Here is a 14,854-nt window from a genome sequence, read left to right on the forward strand (position 1 = left end):
GCAAGTGCCGGAAATCAGGGTTTTATTTATTGTTTGGTTAATTGTTTAGATTGGAGGTTGGCAGTTTTTTTCAAGGCTGGATAGAAAATATGTCAGGCTTGTAATACATACAGTTTCTGTCACAACTCCTCAATTCTTCTATTGTGCTGCTAAAGGTGGCCTTTACAATATATAAATACATGAGCATGGTTGTGTTCCAATTAAGCCTTACTTAGGAAGACAAGTGGCAGGCCCACTGCCTTCAGTTTCAGACCTTGGTTGAGACTTAAGAAAGTGGTGGATGCAGAGTAAACTTAGAGGAATATCACATTTGTAGCCAATCCATTGTGAATAGCACAAAGACAGGAGAAAATATCCTTCCAATATTTGAAAACTATTACATGACTGAGCAAAACAGTTGTTCACATCATTGACAAGTAAGTAAAGTTCTAACATGTCTTTTGGTTTCATTTTCCTTATTCATCAATGTAAATGAAAATATCCATGAAAATATCTGTGTCAGGGTAGCTCAGTTGGTTAAGGTTCCAACTCTTGGTTTCAGCTCAGGTAATGATTTCAGGGTCCTGGGTTCAAGCCCCGTGCTGGTCTCCACACTTGGAGTCTTCTTGAGTATCTCTCATCCTCCCCCTCTCCCTCTCCCCATGCTCTCTCTCTCCCCCAAAAAATCAATCTTTTTTTTTTAAAGAAATTATCTGTCTTATTGACAAAAATTAAACTATAAAACCAAGACCTCTTTCTTCTGTAAAAATGCCAAAGTAAAACATTGACCTAAAACTGGTCTAGGATCATGGAATTTGTAGAACTATACTGTAAGAAATAGAGCCACTTGCCAGGGGCATTATATAACCAGCAGCATACAGGAATCTCATAAGAGAAAAAAAGTCCTAACAAAAATGACATAATCACAAAAAATACAGACAAAAAAGAGGAAACACCTAGAATAATCACAAAGAGATAAATGAAGAGGACTTCTGGTCAAAGTGGAGCTAAGACTTTGAAATTGGATAAATTTCAGCTGCAGCACTGAAAGACAAATGAAAAAGGAAGAACAAACAAAAAGGAGCTGCTGGAGGGCCCATGTTGCCCATACCAGAGCTAACAAACCCTAGGTGTGGCGCCCCATTCCCCACACACACCCAGCCACATTAGCAGGCCAGTGTTTATCAGTCACCTAGAGGCAGAAAGTGACTCAGGTCCAACGCCTCCTGCCATTCTGCCCTCAGCAGTAGGAGGCAGCCCCGGTTGGTGCTTCTCTCCCTCTATGGCACCAGCAAAGGGCAAGCAAGAAGCCTTTCAGTACTGGGGGGGGGGGCGGCTAGAGATCAGACCAAGGGACATTCTCTTCTCTGGATGATTGACCTCATCTCCTATCTAGCAGCACCAGTTGGCCTATGGGGTCCATCCCCATGGATGACACGAACTAAAACTGAGTAGGGGGCGCCAGTGGTACAAAGTGAATGAAACAGACCAGCACAGCCCTGTAAGGGCTCTGAAAACAAAATTGTCTTTGGAATCACAGACCAAAAGAGTAGGCCAGGATGCATATTAACCCCAAAAAGGGGGACTGCCTGCTAAAATAAATAATTTGAATAGGATCCTGTGTCTCCTAGTAAAATAATGAAAGGGTCCAAGATGCAATACAATATTGCTCTTGTTATAGAGAGAATTAGGAAAAGAACAACTTGAATGAGAAAAGACAATCAACAGGTACCAATACCAAGACGAATGAGATGTTGGAGGTTTCAAATGAGAAATTTAAAGCATTTATTACCAAATGCTTTGACAAGCAATTATAAATTTTCTTAAATGGAAATAATAGAAAATCTAAGTAAAGAAATAGCATTGTAAAGAAGAACTAATTGACAATTATAGAGCTCAAAGATAAAATAAATAACATAATAGGCAGCTGGGCTCATTAATAGAGTGGAGGATAGAATCAGCCAACATGAGAATAGAGCAAAAGAATTTATTCAATTTGAACAACAGAGAGAAAATAGACCAAAAATTATGGACAGACACACTGAGATTGTTGGAGTAGGTACAAAAGAACTAGCATTTTTATCTTTGGAAACCTAGAAGAAGAGGAAAAAGTGTGGGACTGACAAAGTATTCAAAGAAATAATGTCTGAAAATTTCCCAAATTTGGATAAAGATATAAAATACACACCCAAGAATTTGAGCTAAATCCAAGTAGGATAAACCCCCAAACCTGGAGTATTGAAATTGTGAAATCTAAACCAAAGGAAAAAGAAATCTTTTTTTAAAAAAAGATTTTATTTATTTATTTGAGAGAGCGACAGTGAGAGAGAGCGTGAGAGGGAAGAAGGTCAGAAGTAGAAGCAGACTCCCCGTGGAGCTGGAAGCCTGATGCGGGACTTGATCCCAGGACTCCAGGATCATGACCTGAGCCAAAGGCAGTTGTTTAACCAATTGAGCCACCCAGACACCCAGAATAAAAATCTTAAAGGCAGCCAGAGAGTAGTGATATTAAATTTTTAGGGGAGCATTAAATTGAATGGCAATGGATTTCTCATCTGAAACCACAGAGGCCAGGTAGAAGTGATGCAATGTTTTTCAAGTCCTGAAAGAAAAGAATTGTCAATCATGAATTCTTTATCTGGCAAAAGTATCCTTCAGGAATGAAAGGGAAATAAAGTGACTGAGACAAAGGAAAACTAAGAAAATACTGTCACTAGCAATTCTATCCTTCAAATGGGTAGAATGGGTAAGAATGACTTAGGGTAGTTTCCTGAAGAGAAAGAAAATGATAGAAAAAGAAGGTTTGAGATTTCAGAAAGGATGGAACAGCTACAGAATGGGTATAAATCATTCTAAATATAATAAATTATCCTCTCCTCTTAATGAGTCCCTTAACTCATATTTGATGGTTGAAGTAAAATTGATGGCACAATTTGAAGTAGTGCTCAAAATATGTAGAGGAAATACTTGATATAATTATATTTAAAAAGTGAAAGTATATGGAGTACTAATGGTACTAAGGGTGAGGAATCTATAATTCACTTGGACTGGGAAAATATCCATAACCATTGAGTATAATAAATTACATGTGTATATTTCAACACCTAGAGCAACCACAATAAGGGATAACCAAAGTAATATTAAAAAAAGATTAAAAAACATGCTTATGTTCAAATAAAAAAGAGTACTTCAAAAACACAGGAATGCATATAGAGAGTGAGGTTAAAGTCTTGACCTCCATGAGTGGAAGAAGCAGGCTTCATTGGCTGGATATTTAGTTACTCAGTGGGGGAAAAATCTAAAAGTGCTCCATGTGGAAAAGAGAGTCAAAGATGGACTTTCTGCTGCTGGTGAGGGGTTGAGGTCTGTCTCCTCCTTATTTTAAGGGAGGTTGAGGAAAATATCTCCAAACACTTGGGTACTATAGATAAGAGAGAGATGAGAGGATAGAGAAGAGCTTCCCCATCAAGAGGTGAAGAAACCCAACATGACTTCTCTGAGATTAAAGGTGTCCCAGATATCACGACAACGTGATAGACCTGAATGGCTATTGGAGAAGTGGGATTTCAACTGGGAGCCTACAGAGCTGGGAAGGGGGTGGCTGAAAACTGAAAATAACAAGAGTAGGGTATGGAGGAAAGAAAGGGGAGGTGGGGCAAGAGAGAGAGAGTAAAAGAGAGGGACAGCAAAATCATCAAGAGTATAAACTCATTGGAAATGAAAGTACTTTATAAAGTATTCTGGTATTTTATGTATTTTAAGTATTTTATGTCCATACATAAAATATAAATTAGTAGAGTGCTGATGACAACTTCATTTTTATTTGGCCAAGAGGGCTCTTGCAGGTATGGCTAGTTATGCCCCTAGATGTGTCTTCTTGTCCTTCTTGTGAGGTTAGTTGTGGGTGGAAAAAAATGGCACCCAATTCTTTTAGTTAAATGACTATAAATGTCATCACATCTGGGTGCTTCCCGATCTCTACCCTCAGGCATCTGATGACATGGACACACTTTGTTCCTCATATCCTAGTTAATAAATCCATCTCATGACTTCTCCAGTGTTGGGTTTGGCAAGCAAACCCTGAGACAACGAATGAAAAGACTACTCCAGACACCTTAGTAGGATAAAGGAGGGACCTGGGGACCAGAAGCTCTAGTGGTGAAAGGCCCCAAGCCAAGCTTTATGTCCACTTTTTTGGGGGGTCTTATCAATACACAAAGTACAAGTGCAAAACAAGGGGGAACTGTAACCTTAATGGTCAGGACAGTAATATATGGAGCAGTGTGTGATAAGGGAAGTAGGGCTTGCGATGTTCGTGCAAGGCAAGGAGGTGAGGAATTTGTGACATATGTCACCACCACAGGTGACTGTTTTTCTTCAAAATTTAAATATTCACTCTCTAGATGAGAACCTTAAGCAGCAGTAAGAATCAGGCTGCTTTCAGCCAAGAAACCTCAAAGGAGGCCCAGTGATCTGGGCATCCTCTTTTGCCTTTCAGTTAGTCTCATTCAGGGAGATGTATACAAATTAGATTTTTTCTATCTTGGAACTGTGAATTCCTGAACTCAGTCATCACACACTGGCTATTTCAGTGAGTTCCTGACTCTCACACCTCTGGGTCCTGTAATTTGATAGGAAGGTGATGAGAACTTGGACTTTAAGCTGACCAGTCTTAAATAAAACATAAAACTTATGGGAAATATATATATATATATATATATATATATATATATATATATATATATCCCTCCTAAGGACCCCAATGTCTTACCCCGTGATAGCCTCTGGTTAAGTTTTATATTTATATTATCCCTCCTAAGGAAATATATATATATTTCCTTAAAAAAATTATATATATATATATATCTCCATTTGGGGGGGATGTGACTTTTGGGGGACCAGAAAGTAAAATATTGCAAACTTAATTCTAAAATGGATCCCAGGAACGTTGCCTCCTGGTATCCATGCCTTATAAAATCCCCTTCTCTTGAGTGTGGGTGGAATGTGCAAATGTGATGAGAAAAATCACCCCTCTGGTTGGGTTATGCGTTGACCACAGTTGACATTAAGAAAGGGAGATGATTTTGGGTGGGTATGATCATCGAGGTGAGCCCTGAAAATGATTGACCTTCATCCTGAGAGACCCAGGAGGGTGACTGAGATAAGCACCTGGAGTCAGGTGTCTGAGTTGCCTTCCTCTCTGGCCAGGCCAGCAATGGCTTCCCTGAGTAATGCAACAGAGTATGAGGAACACAGAGAACTCTTGAAAAAGTGGAGAAGGCTGACTGGCTCAGAGGGAGACAGCTGGCAGAAGCCTGAGCGACAGCCTTGCAGACAAGGTTTTAGCCAATCAGAAAAAGGGTTCTAAGCTGACAATTTTGTTGCTCATTGCAAAGTCTGTGCAAAGAGGCCTGTGAGACTGGGCAATGCGCAGGTCTGATTCAGCCTCTACACACAGCCCCACCAACAGAGTGGAGAGAATTTTCCCTTAAGACAAGAGGGAAGTGTTGGGCCAGACTTCTTCATTTATTCTGAGGGACACTGAGGTGGGGCTTGAGGGGACTACTCTACCTTCCAGGTACCCTTCCGACCATGCACCTTGCCCCCCAACCCTATTCCAGCTCTGATGTCGCTCCTTTCTCCTTTCATCCCACCATGGAAACCCTCCTTATTCTGATCCTAAGTACAGCACTGCTAGTGGAAGCCCGGGGACTAAGTCTCAGGTGCTCTGGAACCATGCACCTAGTACAGAATACTGAGCTGACTCACTGCTTTCATGTGCCGCTAATGGAAACTTCTTGTGTCTCTGCTCTATTTCTTTTTACCTGGTAAACTCCTGCATTCAGGTCCTGACCTCTGTTATAAAAGAACACAAAATATAGGGAAGAGTTAGAAGGAGGGAGAGAAGGGTGGGAGACACTTAATGTTTTATCAGTGTTTGCCACCACTGTTGTAATTGCTCTATAATCATGTAACACTGACCCTAGTCATGGGCAAGAGGAGCCTAATAATTAATAGATCTGCTAAAAAGACACATTGATACTGTTGCCATTCCCAGTTTGATAACTTAGGGCTGGCCCAGTAAGTGCCACATCTGTGCACAATCTATTACTCTAACATCTCTTTCCTGTTCAACACCATTCAGGCCCCAGGAAATGTTTCTCCACATCTTTTGCTCTCTATCCATGAAACTAAAGGTGATTGTGTCTGACTTCTGTGAATGTTGTGGATTGCGCCTTTGCTGACATAGGATGACTGTGCTTAAAAGTGAACTTAACTTTTCAAATACTTTCAGTCAAAAAGCACAAATATAAAAGACTCTTGCATAATGAAGAGTCACATGCCCACAGGACTGGGTATCACCTTATTTTTTTTTCTTCTCAGCTTGTTTTCTAGCTCTCCATATTAACCTGGTATTCCCAACAGTTGCACATGGCAGCTGAAGAACATTTTGCAATATTAAACAAACCATATTAGGATTAAGTTTGTATATATAATGATCTGGATATAAAATGCATAAGACATGGTCCATGTTTTTACCAAAAGAAGCCTAAACAAAAGAGGTTCAATAATTTGCTGACTCTCACAAAGCCTATTATTGGTAGAACTGCAGCTCAAAACCATTTCCTCATAAGAACTATGTTCTTCCCACCACAACTTAAGATTCCTCAGAGTGTCTAAGGTAATAGAAGTAGCCATCTCTGAAATGAATTGTGATGCCACTTATTTCCTACTAAAAATCTCATGCATACAAACTAAAAATCCCAAATGTCACAAAAATGTCTACTCTTGGTCATTTTTCATTCAGTTCTTTAAATCCCCAAGGCATTCAATCTGTAGAATTTCTATAACTAGGAGAAAATCTTCATCTCAAAAGTTCATCTAGTCTAATTTGATGAAGACATACAGCCAGGCTGAAAACCTTCATAAATAATTGGACTAAGAACCCTCCTAAAAACTGTCTGCCCAGAAACAGGTGAGGCATTTCAGTTCCAGTGGTGATTGGTTCACTTTCTAGGGACTCTGAACCTAGCTAGGACAGAGAACCTTCCTAAAAACTGAGACCCTTCCTAAAAAATGTCTGCCCAGAGACAGATTAGGTACTTCAGCTCTAGTGCTGATTGGTTCCCTTCCTAGGGACTCTCCAATCCTACTGTGGTTGGAAGCCTTCACAGGTCTTTATTCTCTGGAGTACTCAGAGCTACCAGGTAGGAGCTGTGTTGACTACTATTTCTTTTCCCTTGTTCCCAGTGATGCCTGGGAAGATGGCTCTGTGGATCCCCAAAGGCCTCTGGACAGCAGCTGTGATGATGATCCTGGTGGTGCTGAGTGTCCCAGTGGCTGAGGGCAGAGACTCTCCACGTAAGTGCTCTGGGGAGCAGGCTCTGAAGGACCCTTGGGCTAGAGTGTGTAAGGTTCTATGATCTCAGAATATAGTCTTTTATTTCAGATTTTCTCTCTGTGGGTTAGATAGCTGTATTATATTCTCATTGCCACCTCTAAGGAAGAGGACAATCCCTATTCCATGGGCTCAGTCCATCCTGGGGTTGTTATAATGGGGAGGAGGAAACAAAACATGAATCTGGTACCACTTATGGGACAAAGTGACATTGGAGTTATTTTTGAAAATAGGAAAATTTTGAAAGTAAGAAAATAAGAATCACAGCAAGATTTTTCATTTCAGTGTCCCCCAAGACCTTGTATAGGCCACACACTATGAGATTCTGTTTTGGAGAAATATAGGAAAGCGGTGGTCTCTGTAGTCTTTGTGTTTGACCAAAAGGACTCTACATTCCTGATTCTGAGTGGAGTATGCAAGGACGCAAACACTTGCTATTTGAATGAAGCTGACTGGGTGACCACAGACCGGAGTCTTAACTTCAAGTAGCACTAGTTTATGGTCAGATAGTAACTTGTGTGGGATTCAGAGACTTGAATTAATGGTGGACTGAATTTAGGAGAAAGGAGAATGTAAAGAAGAGAAAATAGCACATACTGAGAAACCATTTCAGCCACAAGATTAGTATCTTCATTTAAATTCTCTCTGCATCTTCCTAACACCCCTATGTGTAGGCGTTATGACTTCCAGTTTACAAATTATATGTATAATATAGGCACTCTGTTTAGTAACCTACTCAAGTTGGTAAGTGGCAGGGTTTAACTTGAAATTTATTTTACCTCATTCAAAAGACTGTTTCTTTCCATGAATAAATGTCTCTCTCTAGGATTTGGATGGTGTGTGTCCCTTCTGGCTCACAGGAGTGAGCAACCTCACAGTGCAGTTCGATGCGGGTGACAGAAACTCAGAGTAAACCCAGGCATTGGAAGGAAGGCCCTTTGCAGGGGATCAAGAGAATATGCTTGTCAGAAGGAATTCAAGCTTCATTTTCGACATTTCTCCTCATTCCCTTGAACGCTTGTGCTTAGGTGGACACTTTTCTGTCTCTGAGGTTCCTTGGAGTTCTATGGAAAATGGGATTTCATGTGAGAATGTCCTGATCTGAGCACAGGGACGGATGTAAAATCAGCCCGACTGCCCTGTTTTCCTTAGTTCTCAGGCTCAGGCAGGGCTCAGAAGTCCCAGGGCTTGTCCCTAGAGCGGGGCTTTCTTTCCTCCCCTCCCTATATGAAGCCAGTTCTGGAAGCCCTCAGAGGAGGGCAGGCAGGCCTGGGAAGGAGGATGCTCAGGGCGGCCGTGACAGGCATCCGAGGCGGGGGCCTTCAGGTTTATCAGGCCGCCTGCCAGTGCCCCAGAAGGTCCGCTGTTCGGTAGCTTTTGGTCGGGCTGAGGGGCGAGGGCCTGACTGACCCGCGGTGCTTCCCCGCAGAGGATTTCGTGTACCAGTTTAAGGGCGAGTGCTACTTCACCAACGGGACGGAGCGGGTGCGGCTCGTGACCAGATACATCTATAACCGGGAGGAGTACGCGCGCTTCGACAGCGACGTGGGGGAGTACCGGGCGCTGACCGAGCTGGGGCGGCCGGACGCTCAGTACTGGAACAGCCAGAAGGACTTCGTGGAGCAGACGCAGGCCGAGGTGGACACGGTGTGCAGACACAACTATAAGAATGAGGAGCGGACGACCTTGCAGCGGCAAGGTGAGCGCCTGCCAATCGCCCTCCACCCGCCCCCAGTTCAGCCTAGTCTTCGCGTGGGGAAGGGCGGGACCGAGCGGGGGCGGTGTCTCTCGGGGGGGTGGGGAGGGCTGCCAAACGTTGGGACTGGGAGGCCCAGCGAGTCCTGGGGCGGAGCGGCGGGGGACGCGTGGGCAGAGCTCCCGGCTGACGGGGCTTCCCAGCACTGTTCCCAGCTGAGGAGGGTGGGTCCGCCCAGTAGGGCGGCACTGCCTCTGCCCTTTTCAACACTGCTGTGTTTCCCGGCTCCCTACTTAAGAGTGTTTGCTTTCTCTTTCCCCAGCTTTAAGTAAGCAGAGCCCAGGGCGCTGCCCATCCCTGCCCTGGTTCTGCAAGGAATGGTCCCACCCCGGTGAACTTTAGTGGGCTGGGCCAGGTCGGGGGAGGACACATGGCACACTTGGTAAATATGTTAGTCTTCACAGGCCAAATTTTGACTTTTTTTTTTTTTAATTTTAAAATTTTTGTTTTTTTTTTTTTTTAATTTTTTATTTTTAATAAACATATATTTTTATCCCCAGGGGTACAGGTCTGTGAATCACCAAATTTTGACTTTTTTAATTTCAAATTATGATTCATCTTATATGTGTTCTTAAATGGCTGGTACTAGTCCTGGACTTCTCTGAGGGGAGGAACTGCTTATCCTTGTCTGCCTAGTATATGACCCAGGGACTGCCAGGTAGCGTGAGTGCAAAGTTCCAAGGAATAAACAAATAAATGTACCTGGCTGCCCATTCACTAGGCTCAAGGGGAAATAGAAAGGTAAATAAGCCTTATAAATTGACTCTATGAATTAGTCTTTACTATTTTGCTTAATCCTTTAAGGTAAACGTTGTGCCTTGGATCATAATAACTTAGGGTTTGTGAATGCGAAGTCTAAGAAAAAAGTGTTTACTAAAAATATAAACTGTATTTGCGTGGTACTTTAAGGCAGAATTTTAATTTCTTAGAAAATCTTAACTAATGTCAGAATAGGAAGAGCTGAGGATTTGGAATCAATAAATTGATGCTATTAAATTATTGAGTAAAAATTGTTTCAGGTTCCCTTTGGCCTAAACCCTACTTATCTTCCTTCCCTCTGCATCCTCTCCTCAGAACATCACCATTCACATCAAGGGTAGACATTCTGCAAGTTAATTGTAGCCATTTAATAAGCACCTACTTCTAGACAAATACCTTACCACACACTTCCTATATGGCACCATTCAATTTCAAAACTAGCTACCTTGCATATTAGGGATTAGCAAGCACTTTATATATCAACAGGTGTGGAAGGAAAAAAGTCCAGATTTATTATTTTTATTTTCAAAAATTTTATGAATAGTGTCCTGTGTAATACAGCAATCTAAAATTTCAAAATATTTCATTTTGGGGTGCCTGGGTGGCTCAGTGAGTGAAAGCCTCTGCCTTTGGCTCAGGTCTTGATCTCAGGGTCCTGGGATCAAGCCACTCATTGGGCTCTCTGCTCAGCGGGGAGCCTGCTTCTCCCCCTCTCTGTCTACTTGTGATCTCTGTCAAATAAATAAATAAAATCTTTAAAAATTTTTAAAATGTTTCACTTTATCAATTAATATCAACAGAATAACTTTCATAGGATAATAACTATTATTTCTTCAGACACTGAAAAGTAAGCTGACTCGTGTTTATTAGAACTAATAAAGTGGCCAAGCTCAGATCTTAATTCAAGACTCAGAATCCAGGGATCTTTCCACCCTGGTACCAAGACAGGACTCTTCTCCATGGGGAGACTTCCTGTGGAGTCTCACATCTCACTGTCTTTTCTTGTCTGTTACTCCCCTCAGTGGAACCTGCAGTGACCATCTCTCCATCCACGATGGAGGTTCTGAACCACCACAACATGCTGCTCTGCTCAGTAACAGATTTCTATCCAGGCCAAATCAAAGTTCGGTGGTTTCGGAATGACCAAGAGGAGACAGCTGGTGTGGTGTCCACTCCACTTATTAGGAATGGGGACTGGACCTTCCAGATCCTTGTGATGCTGGAAATGACTCCCCAGCGAGGAGATGTCTACACCTGCCATGTGGAGCACCCCAGCCTCCAGAATCCCATCACAGTGGAGTGGCGTAAGGGACAATCCATTTCCTTTCACCATGGGCCCCACAAGACAGAGAGCAGAGCTTCCTTCAGCCCATCCCATTCCATTCCTCATCCTTGATGTCACTACTGATGCCCATGGCAGGAGCATCAGAACAATCTCGATCTCATTGTCTTTCTAGATACTAGAGAGATCATTCTCCACACCCTAGCCCTACAGACCAGCCCTGTAGCTCTGAAGGATTTATACTATGATTGGTGACTGGGGTCTTGGAGTTGGAGGTTAGGGACATGTTTGGAGGGGCAGGATTCAGCTTCCCCCTCTCTCACAAACCCACTGGCTGCGAGGGTCTGTCAATGGGTCCTGTCCTCCTCTAAGAGTGGCCAGAAGGAAGCACTAGGTTTGCCTGGCCCCTCCAGCTCCTGTACTTCAGACTGGACTTCAGGCTTCCCAAAGGGATGCTGTGGGGTGTGGGCACAGCCCTGACACTCAGGTTCTGCTCCCAGGAACACAGTCAGAATCTGCCCAGAACAAGACACTGAGTGGCATTGGAGGCTTTGTGCTGGGACTGATCTTCCTTGGGCTGGGCCTTATCATCCGTCACAGGAGCCAGAAAGGTAAGGTACTCTGGGGAATGGGGGAGAAGGGCTGTGCCTGAGGCCCTCTGCTCAGGGGGGCCTGTGCTTCTAGATGTGGCTCTTTCTTTCTGACCCTGAAAGGAAGGAGGCTGGACTGGTGGTGGGAGGAGATGGAACAACCTAGGGGGTAGCTTTGGACTCTGACATTACTGGGGAAAGGAGCCCCATCACGGAGGTCCCAGGTGGAGTATATTCTAGGGCTTCCCGACAGCTCATCATTGTCTCTCTGGCTCTTTTCTGAATGCTTCCTTCTTTAAGAGGGTCAGTGCCTCAGCTTTCCTTCCTTCTGGGGACAGTTTCATTCATTTTGGGGGATTTAACTTAGGGCAGTTAAGGTCTTCTGCTTGATGGGTAGGGACAAAATAAAATTCCACTTAAATCTCTTATCTCACCGCCCTTTGGGGTGAGTAAGAGACTGGCTATTTGTGTACTGAGACCTTTTTCTGTATCCCTTCTTTTTGTAGGACCTCGTGGATCTCCACCAACAGGTACTAGTTCTTCTCTGATTTGGTGGGGGTGTGGGCACCGGTGAAAGAGGGCAGAGCATGAGGTGAGTGCGCTCAGTTCATGGCCTCATCCCTGCGACAGAGATCAAGAGTTAGGGAGAAGTTTGCCCAGTGTCTGTAGGCAGACCCAGAGTTGTTCCAGAACCAGGCCACAACTTTGGTGGCATCTTTCTGTGAAACGTGGAATCAGAGCCACGTCTTGGGTGTTAGACACCAGGATGATGCCCACGTTGTGCTTCATGTTGGCGACTACTGCCTGTGAGAGTTTATAAATGAAAGGCTACTTACTAGTGATGGAACGAAGGTGAATTATCATTACATTTAGTAAAACTTAATGTCCCCTGAAAGGCTAACAGCTGCTCCACTGCCTCTCACACGTCTGTGTGCAGCCGGGGTGCCCTGTTCTTGTGAGTTAATAATACCTTTCTAGAGATATTGGGGGAGATGATACGCCCTGGACCCCAACTGTCTCTGATGCTGCAGTGACCCTGAGAGGAAGGGAAAGGGCGCATTCCTCAGCATCCCCTCTGCTGATCACCCTCTTTTCTACAGGGCTCTTGCACTGATGCCGGAGGATACCTGGGATTCCACCTTCTGTGTTGTCCGCCTGTCCTTGCCCAGAATTCCCAGCTGCCTGACACCCTGTCCCCCATGTGGATCAGAGTCCTACAGTGCCTCTGACAGAGTCATCAGGTCACTTTCTGTGACCCCTGCCCCGAGGATCTGACTCTGGTGCTGCTTCCTGCACTGACCTCAGAGTTTCTGCCTGAGAGCTCCCTGCCAGCAGCATCTACTCCCACCCCAAGGGCTTTTCTGTTTCCATTCTTCCTTCTCAGATGGTGCAAGAAGAACACATTGAAGCGATTTACCTGAATGTAGAGATTTTACAGTGATTAAACATGATTATGAGTTCTCTTACTCTGAGTCTTCTTAACTGGGTGGAGGCAGGAAACCAGTGCAGAAGGAAAGGATCATACTGCTCCTTGAAGGGAAACTAGGGGCACCTTTGGGTGCCAAGTGAAGAGCAGGCAGAAGAGATAGAAGATCAATTCGATAGTCACATCCTTCATGGGTATTTAATATTGTTCCGTGCAATGGCCTAAGGGTGCACCAGCCTCTTTTTAGGTGCAATGAGTGTCGTGTATGTAAGCTGACAGTGGGATTATGTGGGCAGAGATACAGTGGCCCCTGGTGTCTCAGAGAACCACAGGGGTGTTTCTAGTATATCTTGGGAATTCACATTGAACAAGGTCCATTTTTATTTTGAGAAAATATAACTAACAATAAAAGTACTGTTTCTGGTTTCATGTGATAGAAACCCAACTCAAGTTTACTTTGTTCATGTTACGAGGAAGTCTGGGGTCAAGCTGATTTCAGAATTACTAGATCCAGACATTCAATGAAATCTTCATTTCCTTCTTGTCTTTCTGTTATATCTCTATTTATGTACTTTTCTTTCTATGTGTCTCTCTTTGTTCCTCATATTTCTTTCAGCATGTCTCTCTGCATCTTTTTATTGTATTTCTTTATTAATGTAGTGCCATTAACATATAATATTATGTTAGTATCTGGTGTGCAATACAGTGATTTGACAATTCTGTATGTTACTCTATGCTTACCACAATATGTATAGTCACCATCTGTCACCTTATTACAATATTATTGACTATGTGACTTTTTCCTCTCCATGACTTATTTCTTTTATAACTCTAAGTTTGTATTTCTTAACTTCTTCAGCTATCTTGCCTATCCTCCCATCCATCTCTCCTGTGGCAACCACTAGTTTGTTTTCTGTTTTTACAACTCTGTTTCTGTTTTTTCTTTGTTCATTTGTTCTGTTTTTTAGACTCCATGTAAAAGTGAAATCATATGTCTTTCTTTGATTTATTTCACCTAATATAATACTCTGTAGCTCCATCCATGTTGTTGTAGATGGTAAGATATAATACTCTATGGTAGAGTAATATTGCATTGTATATATATGTTGCATCTTGATCCATTCATCTATCAATGGACACTTGGACACTTCCTTATCCTGACTATTGAAAACAAGGCTGCGATCAACATAGGGGTTTCTCTGTATCTTTTTATGTCTGTCTCTGCCTCTCTGTTTCTGTTTTGTCTCTCACTCTTTCATTGCATTTCTGCCTCTGTCTCTCTATTTCTATCTGCACCTTTGCCATTATTTATCTGGATCCTTTTATTTCTGTCTGCATCTCTCTTTCTCATTACCTCATATCTTTAAAAAAATTTTTTTAAAATTTCCTTTCAGCATAACAGTATTCATTGTTTTTGCACCATGCCTAGTGCTCCATGCAATCCGTGACCTCTATAATACCCACCACCTGGTACCCCAACATCCCACCCCCCGCCACTTCAAACCCCTCAGATTATTTTTCAGAGTCCATAGTCTCTCATGATTCACCTCCCCTTCCATTTTACCCCAACTCCCTTCTCCTCTCTAACACCCCTTGTCCTCCATGATATTTGTTATGCTCCACAAATAAGTGAAACCATATGATAATTGACTCTCTCTGCTTG

At 43.0% G+C, this 14,854-nt stretch overlaps 1 protein-coding gene across 3 annotated transcripts; it reads left to right on the top strand.

The window, feature by feature from the left end:
• The first annotated feature begins 6,964 nt into the window (after positions 1-6,964).
• Positions 6,965-13,231, top strand: LOC309865799 (HLA class II histocompatibility antigen, DQ beta 1 chain). Of its 3 annotated transcripts, XM_082732649.1 has the most exons (6): positions 6,965-7,341; positions 8,808-9,077; positions 10,916-11,197; positions 11,676-11,786; positions 12,272-12,295; positions 12,866-13,231. In XM_082732649.1, the coding sequence occupies exons 1-6, from the start codon at positions 7,233-7,235 to the stop codon at positions 12,877-12,879; spliced, it is 810 nt and encodes a 269-aa protein (XP_082588775.1). In that variant the 5' UTR covers positions 6,965-7,232; the 3' UTR covers positions 12,880-13,231. The 3 variants fall into 3 exon arrangements, with proteins under 3 accessions (XP_082588775.1, XP_082588774.1, XP_082588773.1); XM_082732648.1 differs by lacking the exon at positions 12,272-12,295 and having other exon boundaries at positions 12,833-13,231; XM_082732647.1 differs by having other exon boundaries at positions 12,272-12,891.
• The last annotated feature ends 1,623 nt before the right edge of the window (positions 13,232-14,854 follow it).

This window comes from Mustela nivalis, assembly GCF_964662115.1.
Source record: "Mustela nivalis genome assembly, chromosome: 5".
NCBI lineage: Eukaryota > Metazoa > Chordata > Mammalia > Carnivora > Mustelidae > Mustela > Mustela nivalis.